The 15,391-nt window shown below is 37.8% G+C and overlaps 2 protein-coding genes and 1 long non-coding RNA gene across 6 annotated transcripts; 1 reads left to right on the top strand and 2 right to left on the bottom strand.

Moving 5' to 3' along the window:
- Positions 1-2,711: 2,711 nt before the first annotated feature.
- Positions 2,712-6,250, bottom strand: LOC106359175. Its single transcript, XM_048766314.1, has 7 exons — positions 5,264-6,250; positions 4,900-5,173; positions 4,689-4,803; positions 4,494-4,618; positions 4,068-4,342; positions 3,833-3,990; positions 2,712-3,759 (listed from the first exon to the last, which is right to left on the bottom strand). Exons 1-7 carry the CDS (start codon positions 5,672-5,674, stop codon positions 3,594-3,596), a joined length of 1,524 nt encoding a protein of 507 aa, XP_048622271.1. The 5' UTR covers positions 5,675-6,250; the 3' UTR covers positions 2,712-3,593.
- A 1,019-nt stretch (positions 6,251-7,269) lies between these two features.
- Positions 7,270-8,749, bottom strand: LOC106441145 (E3 ubiquitin-protein ligase RNF170). 4 transcript variants are annotated; one of them, XM_013882954.3, is made up of 5 exons: positions 8,466-8,749; positions 8,144-8,340; positions 7,972-8,070; positions 7,749-7,800; positions 7,270-7,665 (listed from the first exon to the last, which is right to left on the bottom strand). In XM_013882954.3, exons 1-5 carry the CDS (start codon positions 8,668-8,670, stop codon positions 7,622-7,624), a joined length of 597 nt encoding a protein of 198 aa, XP_013738408.1. In that variant the 5' UTR covers positions 8,671-8,749; the 3' UTR covers positions 7,270-7,621. The 4 variants fall into 4 exon arrangements, with proteins under 4 accessions (XP_013738408.1, XP_013738407.1, XP_013738406.1 ...); XM_013882953.3 differs by having other exon boundaries at positions 7,270-7,636; positions 7,972-8,067; positions 8,466-8,748; XM_013882952.3 differs by having other exon boundaries at positions 7,270-7,636; positions 8,466-8,745.
- Positions 8,750-11,815: 3,066 nt separating this feature from the next.
- LOC106444780 lies at positions 11,816-13,294 on the top strand. The gene is made up of 3 exons (XR_001288337.3): positions 11,816-12,183; positions 12,449-12,649; positions 13,059-13,294. It is a non-coding gene; the product is annotated as an uncharacterized LOC106444780 (long non-coding RNA).
- Positions 13,295-15,391: the final 2,097 nt, after the last annotated feature.

Raw genomic sequence — 15,391 nt, 5'->3', positions numbered from 1 at the left:
CATAGAGCAGTGAACAGTAGTTTCAGAGGTCTTGAGATAGTGTAACATCTCGTGAGTGATGAGCACGTTGTCGGAGATAGCTCTGTCAGGTATGAACGCAGACTGGGTCTCCGAAATAATCTCTTGAAGAACCGGCTTTAGGCGCAGGGATAGGAGTTTAGACAATACTTTGTAGTAGACATTACAAAGGGCGATGGGCCTATAATCCGAGACTTGTTTAGGGCTATGTATTTTGGGAATAAGTCGAATGTGTGTGCTGTTAATAGAACAGGGCAGACTTCCTGTAGAGAAGAAGCACTGAATCTCTCTTATTATTGCAGGACCTACTGCACTCCAATTTGACTGGAAGAAGCTTGCAGAAAAGCCATCGGGGCCTAGGGCTTTGTCCGGGTGAATCCCAAATAAGGCTGCTTTCACCTCCGCAGCTGAGGGTATAGCCGTGAGCCTTTCATTTGTCGACGCGGAGATACACGGAGTTAAGGCTCTGTTTACTACTTCAGCGGCTGAAGGTGATGAGGAGGTAAAGATTCCCTGGAAATACTTTGATATAACATCTATGATCTGCTTATCCTCAAAGACAGGAGTACCATCAGAATCTTCAATAGCTGTAAGCCTGTTGCGGGCTCGTCGACTCTTGGTGGAAGCGTGAAAAAACCCAGTGTTTTTGTCTCCAAGAGTCAACCAAAGTTGGCGGCTTCTCTGCTTCCAAAACTCCTCCTCCGCTTTGTAGGCTTTGAGGAGATTCTGGTTTATCATCGATATAAGAGAATCATCTGCTATAGTCAGCGACATTGCGGCATCAAGATCTCTGCGTAACTCTTCAATGGCTTTCTGACTGTTAACATAATTTGTTCTGCTCCACGAGGCAATGGTTTGTCTACAGTTTGATATCCTTTGAGCCACACTGAGGCGTGAGTTTTCTTTCCACACTCTATCAACTAGAGCTTTAATCTCATCATTGTCTCTGAGTCTCCTATCGTACCGGAATAGTCGTTGAGGCTTTTTCCTTTTGCTGTCAAAGGTAGAGAGGATTGGCCTATGATCAGAGCCTTCGAAAGGGAGGTAGTGGGAGCGTCCATTTGGGAAGAGGTCCATCCAGGAACTATTAGCCATCGCTCTGTCAAGCCGGCAGTGCACCAGGTGTGTATGTCGCTTTCCTCTCCATGAAAGAAAATTACCAGTGTGCTTCAGATCAAAGAGATCACACACGGAGAGAAAGGAGCGAAAGGCGCAAAAAGAGCTTTCAGGTCTCTCTCTACCCCCAGACTTTTCTGTGTTGTTGGTGATTTCATTGAAATCCCCCGTAATGAACCATGGTTGATCACGGGAAGTTGAGATGCTTGAAAGCTGATCCCACACTGCTTGTCTGTTTTGGGTTTCAGGGGCTCAATATATGAAGGTACCGTTAAAGGAGGAGTTTTTGAAAGCGATCTGAGTGTCTATGAAGTGAGGCGTCGACGTCAGGACCTGGATGTCGATCCCTTGCTTCCATAACAGCGCCAGGCCATCAGCGCTAGTGTCAGAAGGAGAGACAAGAAAGTGGAATTCCATATGGAGAGGTTCCAGTTCTGAGAGGACATTAGCATCGACGTTCTTAGTTTCAGATAGAAAAATTATATCCGGAGAACACTTTGAGGACAAGTCTTTGAGCCTTTGGACTGTCTGGGGGTTCCCGATCCCACAACAGTTCCAGCTCAAAACTACTAAGGAAGAGGAGGACGGGGGATGTGAAAATCCTGCTGGTGATTTTCTGATCCCGATGGAGCTTGGCTTTGTCCGTTTCGTGAGCGAGGAAGGCTCCTAGGTGTTGCCCGTGCTTGAGATTGGATTGGAGAAGCAAACGGAAACCCATGTCTAGCAGGTGAGGCGTGGACCAAATTTCTTTTCCTAGAGTTAGCTCCAGGAAGATATCGCGGGCTTGGTCCAACTTTCTTTCTTCTCTTCTTTGCACCGAGTGTATCATGTGTTCCACTTGCAGGACGGTCTTGTATCACGGGGGGAACAGCATTACTTTCACCCTCTGGTATTTCTAGTCTGTTAAAAACAGAGGTGGGTGGTGTATTTGAGGTGGGTGAGGCCAGTCTCTCAAAGACAGTAGGTGGTCGCTTGATAGTCTACTCAAAACAGAGATGCATTCATGACGCAGTATAATAGTGTGAATGAGCCTCCACATGACGCAGTATATTATTACTTATACTAGATATTTTGCCCGGGCTACGCCCGGGTTTATACAAATATCATTATATTTAATATGTATTAAGAACCTTAGTTAATATCCAGAAAATTAAGCACTTGGTTTTAGCCAATTATGTGACTAATTTTTCTTGGGGAGCACGTCAATAAATATAAAAACACAAAAGATAAGTAAGCGATGCCTTTCCCTTCGCATGATTAATGACGTAAGAATGATCTGGTGACTCTATTAACACGTACTCTATGTCCTTTCAATTATATATATATATAAAATTAAACATATATAAATACTTTCTAAAGGAACATATTGTTTTCCGTTATTTAATGAAACTTATTTTTAAAAGAACTAATTAATAAATTGAGTTCCTGCCAAAAAAATGTAAAGTAAATGTTTTTTTGTCTTGATCAGATTCCCAAAGTGTGTATTTAGTCCGGTGGTAGAGCATCCTTTGTATATGCTCATTATTCAGGGTTCGACCCCTGGCACCAACATTTTTTGTGTTCGACAAATAAAATCATTTTTGGATTCTAGCAAGAGTTGAAGTAATTAGTCGTTTAGTGATTTAATAGTGTAATGATGATTACTTACGTAGTATTCGTAGTTTTAATATCAAATAATTAAATAGGAGAATTTGTACCTTTCTTATTTTTTAAATCATATATGTTATAATAGAGAAAGTCTACTCTAAAGTTTACTATAAATCATGTATAATTCAATTATCTCAGTTCCCTAATTTTTATTACATACAAATAAGAGATAATTTTATAAATATATATGGAAGAAATATATAAAAGTAAAATAATTTTTTCAAGTTTTTATTTGTCCCTTACTATTTTAAAATAAACAACATAATTATTACTAAAAATAAAAATACTGTATAAATTTTAGCAACTTAAAAAAGGTCAAACCTCAACATAAACAAATGAACCAACGAAGCAAAAATTATCCAAATAGAAAATACGATATATAAATAATGTCAACACAAAAACTGAAGCAAACGAACCAAATCATAATATTTCAACAAAGAAAAAACAAAACCAGAAGCAAAAGAACAAACAGATAGTCGTTCTTCAAACACAACCCAAGTACACAAAACATATTAGCCACTTTTTGCACGCTTAGCATCATCTGACACAATCATATCAGCACCTCTTTTCACCCCCTCATCTGCAGTAGGAGAGACAACCACGTCGGCGGCTAAATCGTATCCAAGTGCTGGAACCTCGAGAGGGAGTACCTTGGTGACAGTCAAAGCTTGAGTCTTGCCTTCCAAGTTGTGCTTTGATATCTTGATAACGAACGTGCGTTTCTGTCCGATGGTGTCAATAAGGACTTGAGGCACCGAGACTACATGATCATCTCCTGATCCCTCATTAGCCTATATAAATTTAAAAAATTGTTAGAACACAACCAAAAATTGAACGATGGACAGGTATGTGATTACCTCATAGTAACTCTCAACCAATACAGATGCTTTCTTCCCAGTTAACTCAAACCCAGCGTCACCGAGAAGTACAAAGCTCGCATGATCATTGTTGTCATAGACAGATAGCTTGCTGAGATACCTGTTTCAAATGCGCATTAATAATGGACGTTGATGGTGTATATGACACAAAAAAATATAATTACAATTCTTACTCTGCAGCACCAGTAATCTCAGTCTTTCCACACTTCCTACACATAAGCGTGGTAGGTCCTTTAGTAGCTTTAGTCTTGCATCCACCACAAGCAATGTAGTACCAAGCTGAGCCACGCACAACATCATCAATGGTGGCCGTACACTCGAACCAAGCAACCTATAATATTACAACAGTGAAGATACTCAATAACAAATCTAATTCCAATGCAAGTATGAAAGCATGAGATGTCGTACCTTCGCTCCTTCCTGCTTCATGTAAGTGAGTAGCTCACCGATTGTAGCTGTCTCAGCCTTGGTGACAATCTCAGCATTACCTCTATTAGCAACTTCCGAGTTTGATTCAAGCCTAGAAATGTTCAAAAAACAAAATAAGCAACACAGTCGGTAGATTAACGTAAACGGTGCAAATATATAGATGAATACATACCAAGCCAGATACTCCCTGGTTTGATGAACATCCGTATCAAAAAAAACCCGTGAAGATGATAGAGATGACAGAGACAAAGCACCTGTAGCATAACCAATTTCCATACCCAAAAAATAACAAATTAATCAAACAATCTAGCCATAAAACAGCCCTTCTCAACACCTAATACTACTGTGATTCCCACGCAACTTACTAACATCTATGTACCACAACAATCGTTAGATAATACGAACCTCCTAAACGCTTAGGATTCACAGTTGTCACCATGATAACACTCGGAGGTTTTCCAAGCGATCTAAACTTCTCGCAAAAGGCTGTTGCTACCTTGTCCCATATGTAGAGCTTCATCACAGGACCACTGCATCGAAGAGAACACATTTATTAAACAAAGAAGTATACTTCTAGAGCATAAAACTTAGATGGCTCACTCATGTGTCTGAACATGAACCAAAATTCGCCGATCAGAAGCTATCTCGACTTCATCAAGCACAAAACTCTCGTTAAGAGCCTGCTCATTCACCAATTTGATATGACCAATAAAATCTGCGATAAAAACATAACTTAATAAATAATCAAGAGATATCTGATCAACATAAACAGATAGACTGAGCACAGATCAAAAAATATAAGAGATCTTACCATACAGATCCCCTTTGAGGTCACAGGCCGCTTCGAACTGTTCATAACCATGGAAACGAAAACGGTCTTCAGGAAACCAAGCCGAAGTGTCTGTGAGATCGGAGAGGACAGACTTCCATGAGAACGCAATGGTCACGTCTGGATCAGCAACCCGGTACACCTTCTTGGTCTTAGAACCAAAAAAATTGGTAAGTCTGTAGGTGGAACCGGGCTTCATGTGTCGTAGATAAGTGTCCATCCTTGATGGTGGGATGAATCCCTGAATCACAGTGCCCTGTTTAGAATGAACAAATCAGGATTGTTAGTAATCTGTGTTGCAACATAAACAAATTAAAAAAAAAAAAGAGAAGATGTCGGAACAAACCTCTGCGTCGACCAGAAGCATCTCTAGACCCATAAGTATCTTCGAGAATGCGTGTTTTGCCTCCCAAAAATGGATCAGTCGAAATCTCAACTCGTCTTCTTGTGGTCCAAACGTCACATCTTTGAAGAACACGACGCGATCGCTGTTGTCAGAGGGGACATCGGAGCAGACAACGGCCTTGCCGTGACGTTTTGTCGAAGAGGAATCACCGGAGACACCGGATTGGCCAATAGGTTTCATCGATGCGGCGAAGGGGATCGTCGGTGCGGCGGAGATTTTCATCGCCGCGGCGGAGGGTTTCATCGATGCGGCGGAGGGTTTGACCGGTGCGGCGGAGGAGACAGCGTCCTTCCCGTTAGGTTTCTTGGAGATAAGATCGCCGGATGCGGAGTTTTTGCTGTTGGAATTCATCGGGAGAGAAGATAGTTTTGCGGGGAATCAAACTGGTGGGATGATTGGGGTTATAAAAGAAATCAGAGTGAGGGATGCGAAAGGGATCCATTAATGGAGGTTAATGAGGATTTGATGAAGGAGTGAATGAACAGACGAAACCGTTAAATGGAAGAAGTGGGAAGGACGAAAGGGATGAGATATTTGTCTGCGCAAGGGAGAATGAAGTTAGGGTTCGTCGAGGTTCGTCGAGGCTCGATGCGGTCTGCGTAAGAGAAATAAGGCTAGGGTTCGTGGAGGCTCGATACGGTGTTCTCCGTTTGGCCAAGCTTATGGGCTTATGGGCCAGGTACATAACAAAAATAAAACATAACAACGAAGCCCATCGTAATGAAGCCCAACGTAGCAAAGACGTGGAAGAAAGATGCAACGGGATTGGCTGATTATTTCATCCGACGTGGACGTCTGAGCGCTGAGCGTATTCCTCTTTTACTTATTAGATGATTTTAATCATTTAAAAAAAATATTTCCGTACATAATGTTCTGAATAGACTCTTCTAGATAGGGGTGTTCAATCCGGATATCGGTTCGGTTTCGGTTCGGTTATTTTTGGTTTTCGGTATTTCGGTTAGTAAAATATAACTACCATTCTAAATCCATATTTACTTCGGTTCGGTTCGGTTTATATACCGTCGGTTTTTGGTTTATTTGGTTTTATACCAAAAAACATAATTATTTTGTTTGAGATCATATTATATGAATATTAGAGTCATATTGTCAACACCGTCATTTATTAAAAATATATTGCATGTTCAAATAAATGAACAAAAAAATAAAAATGCTTCTACCATCAAATAAAATAATCAAATCTATAACTAAAATCAAAGCTTAAAATTTTGAAAATAAAAATATGAAACAAAACAAAAACATAAAAGAAAAGTTTTTCCACTCTTCCATATTTAGTGTTCATTAAAGTCATGCTTTTTCAATTAAAAATTTTCCATTAATTATTGTTCATCAAATTTATAATCTTCATATTAATTTAGTGAAGACTAAAATAAAGCAAAAAGATAAAAAAAAAGACTTAGAAAATAAGATGTCTGAATTGCGATGTATTGTTATTTAGTTATAGTTCAAGTGTTTTACAAATTAAGGTTTTTTATTACTATAAAATTATGGTAATAGTTATTAACACAAATTTAACTTATGTAACAAATAGATTTTCATGTATTAATATAAAATAGATATATATTTACATGTTTCTACTTTTAATCGGTTTTGTTCGGTTTATTCGGTTTAATCGGTTATATACCAAACCATATCCAAATCCTACGGTTTTTATAAAATTATATCCATTCGGTTTATATGGTATATACCAAAACCAAACCATATTGTCTGTTTCGGTTCGGTTCGGTTCGGTACGGTTCGGTTTTACTATATTGAACAGTCCTACTTCTAGAGAAGAACTCGTGGATGCAAAGCAACTACACGAACATTTTGACCTCTTCTTAAAAAAAAATAATTTGTCAAACAAAATGTCCTTAATTAAAATCTAAGATCAGTTTTCAAAAGAACAAATATTTTGTTAAGCGGAATGTTTGTTGCAAGAGTTTGTATAAAGTGAGAAGACTAAACTTAACAGTTGAGGCCCAACAGTGTGACACATAGTACAAGCCCATGTTAAGCTATGAAATTACAGATTGCATTTCACTTTCTTCCGAGTGGTTCAAGTTTTGGCGGATTACTTTACAGTGTGATTGCTTATTGACAGTATAACTACACACAAGACTCATGGCTTTCTATGATCTACCAAACCTACGATGAACGAACGCTTAAAAGATCTCTATTCTGGTTCAAGTTCTGCAGCTGCAATATGCCTAACACGCTGAGCAAGTCGTCTCCTCCGATATATCCCCACCACGCGCAGAATCAGGATCATTGCAATGGCACAGTAGTCGAACACCGTCACTATTCTGAACCCTCCTGTACAAAACGAGGAACATCAAGGAGCGCTTGAAGTCACATGAAACTTCAGTCAAATCAGAGTTCCAAACGATTCTTGCATAACTCGTCATTGATTTGTGAGGCGACTTACCCGTTGGGATGAAGCTAAACTCTGCCGCAGTGTAAAGGGTACTCATCAACATCTGCAACACCGGAAGAAACTTAGTTTATCATCCTTCAATGGTAGTAGATCTGTGTAGTCTTGTTTTGGCCATTAGTATAAAGACTTAGTGTGCAGAGATAGTAACTAAACACTAAACTATGAAGAGTAAACTTAAAAAGGTTTTACATTAACAGAGTAAGATGTTCTTAACTGCAAAGATGCGCACTTCGTGAAAATACAGAGTGTTTGTATCCGGATCCATCATGCGCCACACCATTCTCTTTATCAGCAAAGGCAGCTCCTTCAACTTCTGAAACAATCAAACGAATGTGGGTTTTGTCAAGTCATAGACATGATAGATAGAGACAGTAAAGTAAACATACCTGAAGAAAGCCAGTTAAGCCACCGACGAAGAGACGGTTATACCTACGGATCTTAGCAAGAACCTCCTTCACCTCTTGCTCTTGCCGCTCCTGCAAGGACGCTTCTGGTGACAGCGTAGTGATGTGTCGAACACACATAGGACACTTGCAAGGCTTAGACACCGCAGCGTAGTTCCAGTACTGCAAGATGCAGCTTCCTGGTAATGTAATTAATCAGAAAAAGACACAAACATAACTCTTCTTAGCTTAATGTCTCCCAACAAATGGAACCCTAAAAATCAGAAAAATTCATAAGAAGTTAAAAGATCAAAAAAGACTTAACCGCAATACCAATGGCCGCAGTTCCCTCGACACGGGACCGTGAAGGAGCTGAAACAGATCGGGCAACAATCATCCTCTGGAGGCGTCTCCCTCTCTCCACCATTATCCCTTTCCATCTGCTCCTCCTCCGCCGGCTCGTTCTGATCAAGAAATTCCGCCGCCGTGGCGTTTACCTCCGGCGATACCTCGTCGGCTGTGACCTCCATTGCTTCGCTAGACTCTCTTAGAAGATTCGAATTTTACAAAATGAGGAAGATAGATTGAACGACGACAGCTTATTAAAGGATGGATAAACTTCAAAGATAAAATTCAAACCGTGTGTTCAGAAGCAAATGACTGTTTTATCCTCGGTATGTGTGGTAACTTGTAGTAACAACCAGGCTTGGGCATTTCCGGTATCGATTCAGTTCAGTTCGGGTATTTCGGGTTTCGGGTAATTCGGATAAGGACTAGAGTATCCATTTAGTACTTGATCTATTTTCGGTTCGGTTCCGATAGTTTCGGATTCGGTTCGGTTCGGATAGTAAATGTTGGAACCAGAAAATATCCGGAAAAAGTTCGGTTCTCATTTGGATCCGGTTCGAGTTCGGATAGTTCGGGTAGTTCGGATAATTTAGATAAAATATTTTTGGACATTTCGGATTACTTTGGATATTTTGGATAAAATTATCCGGATAGTTTCACATACTTTGGAGTAGTTTGGATACTTTATAATAATTTAGTTATCCTCAACTATTTTCAGATACTTTTAATAAAGTTTTAAATTAAAATATTTAGTGATGTTATATATATATAATTAATATTTTTATATATTCAGATATCCGTTCGGTTCTCGGTTCGGTTCTCGTTCAGTTATTTCGGATATAAAAATATAGAAACCGTTCAGGTATTTGAAAGTATTGGTCCGGTTCCGGTTTTGAGTATTTCGGTTCGGTTCTTCGGTTCCAGTTATTTTGCCCATGCCTAGTAACAACGGTGAACAGATGTCAGATTCGTTTCATTTACTGTTTTTATTAAAGTGATGATTGTTGTAATTTCTTCTTTTAGTTTTTGGTTTTTATATTTTAGTTTTTGGTTTTTAGATTTTGGTCTTTGGTTTTCGGTTTTCGGCTTTTGACTTTTGATCTCTAGATTTTGGTTTTTGGTTTTGCTGTATTTTTTTTATTTTTTCAAAAAATAATTTATACATTATTTTAAAATAATACAAAAATAGCAATAAATATTTAAATTTATCAAAATATCGTGATTATTATTTAAAATAAAATACAATAACATATTTTAATTATTATATTAAGAATTATAATATAGAAAATATAATAATGGGGATGGAGTATCCAACACTTGTCCTTTCCATGGCCTTTCTTCTTGCAATGAACACAAATCCACACCTTCTTATCTTCAGCTTTGTAAGAGCTTTTGTTTGCTGCTCCATCAGCTTGGTTTGCAAGCACCAGATCTTTCTTTCCTCCTCCAAAGAGACCAACTGAGCCTTGCTTCTTGTGAATCTCAGAGCATACCTCATCTAGAGAAGATAGCTCCTTATTCCTTAGGATATGCTTGATGAGGTCACCATAGCTTGGATGGAGGGTAAGCAGCAAAGCAAATACCTTGTCTTGCTCTTTCCTTTGATTAAGCACATCAGGATCAATAATTGCTTGCCTGAGCATCTCAAGTTCAGTCCACAAGGATCTGAATTTCCCAAAATGTTTATCAAAATCATTGTCCTCTTGACTAAGAGTATTGATAGCCCTCTTGACTTCAAAGACTCTACTGATGTTGGAATTGTTTCCATACACCTTCTGAAGTGTATCCCACAGTTCTTTGGAAGTTTCACAATAGGAGTAACCTTCCTGAAGTGAGGGGTCAAGACTGTGCTGAAGAATGGACAACACCAACTGGTCCTCTTGACATTTCTTCTTGGCGCCAGCATCAGCAAAAACAGCCTCTTTTCCATCCTCTCCTATGATAGTCTTCTTTTGTGGCCTGCCTTCTTCAACAATCTCCCAAAGCCCTCTGCCTCCAAGAGCTGTCTTAGCAAGCCTTGCCTAATGTAGATAGTTAGCTCCTTTAAGAGTAACTGGAATCACCACCATTCTTGAGTTTTCTCCTGGATCCATCAAGAATCACAAGAACAGAACTAGAAAAATTCAAGAACAGTTCAAGAACAGAGGAGAGAGACTGGTGTGAATGATAAGAGATTTTAAAGAGAAAAGGAGAAATAAAACCAGAGTAATTTGCGGAAGAGATTTAGGTTTCAAGAGCGTGTTGCTCTGATACCATGAAAATTTATGAGAATTAGTGAGAGTTTCTGAGAATTATTTGAGAGATTTTGGTGAAGAACTAAGAGAGATATGTGAAGAAATCCAAGAGAGAGAGACAAGAATATTTGAGGAACATTTTTTTTCTTAGATTGATTTAGTGTCTACAATAGTTACATAAATAGATCTGGCAAGGAGAATAAGACAATGAGAATGAATAAACAAATGGAGATGAATAAACTAATAAAGACAAGATTTGGGAAAGTCACTTTCGGATAGTGACAACTCTTTTCTCTCTTCCTTCCTTAGCATATCATGTGACTTTGTTTCCACACTCCAACAGCTCTATCCAGTTGCCTCCACTTGTTTAAATTCGTCCAAGACTTCAGACAAGATATTTAAATCAGTATCACACATTTCCTTGCTTCAGTTTTCCTGTCCATGATTTCCTGTCCATGATTTCATGTCCATGATTTTCTGTCCATGATCTCCTGTCCATGATTAATCATGTTCTTCATGTCTTTACTCTTGCTCTTTAATCTCTTCATGTCAACAACTATGACAGTCGTGAGTACTGGTAAGGATTTATTTAATGGCAGAAGAATCTATGCCTGTGTGAAAAGAGTTTTTACCGAGATTATGGGTTCCCTGTGGATTTACTTGTTACATCTTATAGAGTTGTTGGTGAAGAGTTTCACTGATTTTGCATGCTGTGTAAAGAGAAAAGCAGATCGTTATCAACCTGTACACAAAGATGTTTCTGTAGTAGAGATGGTGAAAAGGAGTCTTTACTTCTCTTCGCCAAGGCCACCAGAGGTGCATCGGAAAGAAGTTTATTGCAGGCTTTTGGTTCAAGCTGGTTCAACCTTGAGGACAAGGTTGTCGTCGACCGGGGAGTAATGATGGGTCCGTGATGATTTAAATGGGCCATTACCTTGGGCCGTCGTTGAGTTACTCACTGGGCTATTATGTCGTAACTTAATAGGATTATCTACTAACTTTATTGATAGTTTGCTTTACGACATACTTAATAGGATTATCTACTAACTTTTTAATCCTATTAGATAGGTCCATCCATAATCCTAGTTAGTAGTGTCGTTTGTGTAACAGTAAAATTATCAAATTATCAAACTATCAATCAAGAAATATTTAATCTCTCTATCCTTCTTCTTCCTCGTTCTTCTCAATCCTTCTGATTCTCATCAATTTCTTTTATATCTCTATCATTTCTGTGTTAAATCTGATAAGCTGAATCATGAGTTTATCCCATTACTGCCTAAGAATTGAATCAGTTCAACCAAGGATCAGTCTAGAAGTGGCAGTGACTTCCATTACCAGGTATAACTTTGCTTTTCGTTTAATTCCCAGATGGACTTGTCTTTGATTACATTCTGGTGAATCTATGCCACTCAAATGGATTCTTTCTGAAAAAGGAGAAGCCACAGCAGCTTCATCGCACAGGTACGGTTCTACACCTCCGAAGATTTTTAATTTCTAAACCACCTTCCTGTTTTGGTGTAGTTACAATATCCCAAGAAACTTTTGCTAAGAATCTCCCTTCTAGATTCCCTTTCCATAGAAAATGCATTACACATAAATTAGTGATCCCTGAGATGAATGTATTGATCAACACTTGCCTGCCTGCTAAAGATAAGACTTAGATTTTATTCATTACTGATTGAACAAGTGGTTCGCAGTCACTTATAGACAACTTTTTTGTGCGCAGAGGCAGATCCATGTAGCGAATAGGCAGATGACCATGAGGAATACCAGACATAGTTTCAGTTGAAACGATTTCCTCATCAGAAAGTCTACAGGAGAAGAAGCATGACTTTTCCGGACTGATAGCAAGACCAGACAGAGCACTTTAAGAATCCCTTGGATTGAATCAGCAGAGCCATCTGAGAAGATCGTCAGCGAAACACAGGTGCGTCAACTTTGAATCTATACATTTAGGATGATAGTTAAACATGCCCGCATTTGAGAGAAAATATTCATTGCTAGGCCAAAAGGATAGGGTGACAAGGGGTCACCTTGTCTTAATCCTCTGGTACCTTTGAAATAACCATTGATTCCCACAGAGAAAGCTGTTGTAGAGATACATTATTTGATCCAGTCTATATAAACCGTAGGCAGATTTAGAGCGAATAAGCAGTAGAGAATGAAGTCCCACCGAATAGTGTTCGAAAGCTTTGGCTATATCAAATTTAATAGTGAAACGTTTTGCACCCTTGTCTTTGTCGTAATCACTTGTCGTAATCACTCACAATTTTAGAAGCTAACAATGTGTTTTCCATTAACAATCTTCCTCTAATGAACGCTGTTTGATTGGGCAGGATTATTCTAGGAAGGAGGGATTTCAACTTAGCAACCAGGAGTTTTGAAACCAGCTTGTAAAGAGTATTGCAGCAAGAGATTTTCTGTAAATCTTTAATGATTGTTGCGCCTTGTATGATAAGGGCCGGAAATGTTGAAAGTTACTTATATTTACAATATTACATCAGGTTGTAAACTAAAATACTTGTATTTACAATATTGCATCAGGTAATAAACTAAAATAAATTGGTTTTAATATCTAAAATTTCTGAAATAATATTTATATCTTTGATGATTATATGATTTTTTTTAAACTTGAAAGTCAAGTTATGAGTTAATAGTTCGATTAACTTATCTCTAAAATAGGATCCATCCTGCATATCAAGCACATATAAACAACTAAAGGACTGAAACCGATTAGCTAAAACCTGGACTAAAGATTATGGTAGTGTCTTAGAAACTGATTTAGAATGTCAAGAACCAATCCATGAACTTACTACTCTAAAGCAGAGGGAAGGCTTTTCATTCTGCTCATACAAAGCAACATGAACTACAATCCAAACCCCACATTCTGTTCCATAACATAAAAAAAAGGGGTATATATTCGGATTATTTTTTTCAGAAACATATGACACGGTGGGACAGATAAAATGAAATAATACCTTTCCTTTGGTGGGAGAATCAAATAGACAATAACGGCTTGCAAATACTGCTGACAAATACAAGGATGCATGCCTAATTTAATTTATAAATCCACTTGATATAACAACCACCGCATATATAGAGTTTAAAAAGGAGAAATAGATCTAAACGAAATTGAAAAGATGCTTAATTACTAATTGAAACAACAGCCACCACACTGAGTTTTTTTGAAAAAGGAAATAGATTTAAATAAGGGGAAATTACATGTTTACTATTTTCATGGTTAAACTTTTCATTTTTATAATCACTAAGGAGACATTTTCAAAAATACCTTCTTCATTAGGTGGCAAAAGACTCTTACGCCCTTGTTATTTATATATATAATAAATCATTATTTAAATTTAAAAAAAATAAATAAGAAAAAAATAAAAAAAAATAAGAAAAATAAAGTAAAAAAAAAGTAAATTTTTTTTTTATGTTTTCGAATTATACTTTTTCAATTCAAACTTTTTTAAAAAAATTTTTATTTAATTTTTTTTATCAATTGTAATAAAATGAAAAACAATTTAGTGAACCTGGTGAGGTGTTTTTATCTTTCCATATTTGATACAAATTATAGCAGTAGGACCCACCTAATCCTAATATTTCAAATGTTTAGTTCTTTTTCCCTCTTTATTTCTTCTTCTTCTCCATCTCTTTTCTCTGCAGGTCTCGCCGGCGGTTACAAATTATTTTCCTCTTGTAAGTGAACAACATAAATATGTTCATAATTTGTATCAAATATATGTGGCCAACTAACGTCTCGCCGCCAGATTTAAAAGAAATTTGGTAGTAGTGATGTTACTATTTCTGGACAGTTTTGTGATTTTGCCCCTCTTGACTGAAGTGGAAAATCTAAAGCATCCATTCTTCTTTAAAAAGCAGCGAAGGGTCGATCACGATTTCAGTTTTCAGAAGCTTAGATCCTACTCAGAGTCCGTCAAGATTCGAATCGATTGCAAGATTCAATTTCACCCAAGATTAATCGGTTTACAAGGTAAGAGTTGCCTTTCGAACCCATTTGACAAGTCTCTAAACTTGGCGTTTTATCTTCTTGAGTTATTGAAATCCTTATGCCTTCTCTGAGTTATACTATCTTTGACACTTATTTGCCAAGCATAAGTGTTTATGTTAAAACGTAAAGAGGAAAATGATGAACAGTAACACTTGATTTTTCGTATTCATAAATTGGCATGTGTGTATGAGAATGTTTAGGTTAAAACGTAAAACAGGAAAATGACGAACAGTAACACTTGATGTTTTACGTTCAATAAACACTGAGTGTGAAGAATTCAAGATGGAACAAAAAGTGTCAAGGAAATTTTAGCAAAAAAAAAAAAAATTCAGGATGAAAGATGCTGCTTCTTCACCTTGATATATTTACTCAATTCAAGTACAAGGATGGGAACTTTGTAACAACGATGGGAAGGTGTTTAAAATTATTCATAAAAACGTCGTAGGCTTCTTCTGATTATCACAATATCACCTCACCACACCACATCACAATATCCATCAGCCATATCAAGACTCTCCTTTGCTAGTCACAGATATTAGCTCTGCCCCTTTGATGTCCACAGTGCATATACATGTGATCAGAACCCAAAACCAAGAAGCCAAATCAATGTGTTATATCAGGTGGTCTATGCACATGAAACTGATACGTTCCTAAGAG

Source organism: Brassica napus, chromosome A3, assembly GCF_020379485.1.
Source record: "Brassica napus cultivar Da-Ae chromosome A3, Da-Ae, whole genome shotgun sequence".
Lineage (NCBI taxonomy): Eukaryota > Viridiplantae > Streptophyta > Magnoliopsida > Brassicales > Brassicaceae > Brassica > Brassica napus.
Note: the sequence above shows the minus strand (reverse complement) of the source record. Positions and strands in the feature narration are given on the sequence as shown.

Coding starts and splice junctions, on each gene's coding strand:
- LOC106359175 (XM_048766314.1), bottom strand. CDS start 5,674: ATGAATTCCAACAGCAAAAACTCCGCATCCGGCGATCTTATCTCCAAG. Junction 5,174..5,263: donor TGCTTCTGGTCGACGCAGAG/GTTTGTTCCGAC, acceptor CATTCTAAACAG/GGCACTGTGATTCAGGGATT. Junction 4,804..4,899: donor CCTCAAAGGGGATCTGTATG/GTAAGATCTCTT, acceptor TTTTTATCGCAG/ATTTTATTGGTCATATCAAA.
- LOC106441145 (XM_013882952.3), bottom strand. CDS start 8,670: ATGGAGGTCACAGCCGACGAGGTATCGCCGGAGGTAAACGCCACGGCG. Junction 8,071..8,143: donor GCTTAACTGGCTTTCTTCAG/GTATGTTTACTT, acceptor TGATTGTTTCAG/AAGTTGAAGGAGCTGCCTTT. Junction 7,637..7,748: donor GTTTAGCTTCATCCCAACGG/GTAAGTCGCCTC, acceptor CGTTTTGTACAG/GAGGGTTCAGAATAGTGACG.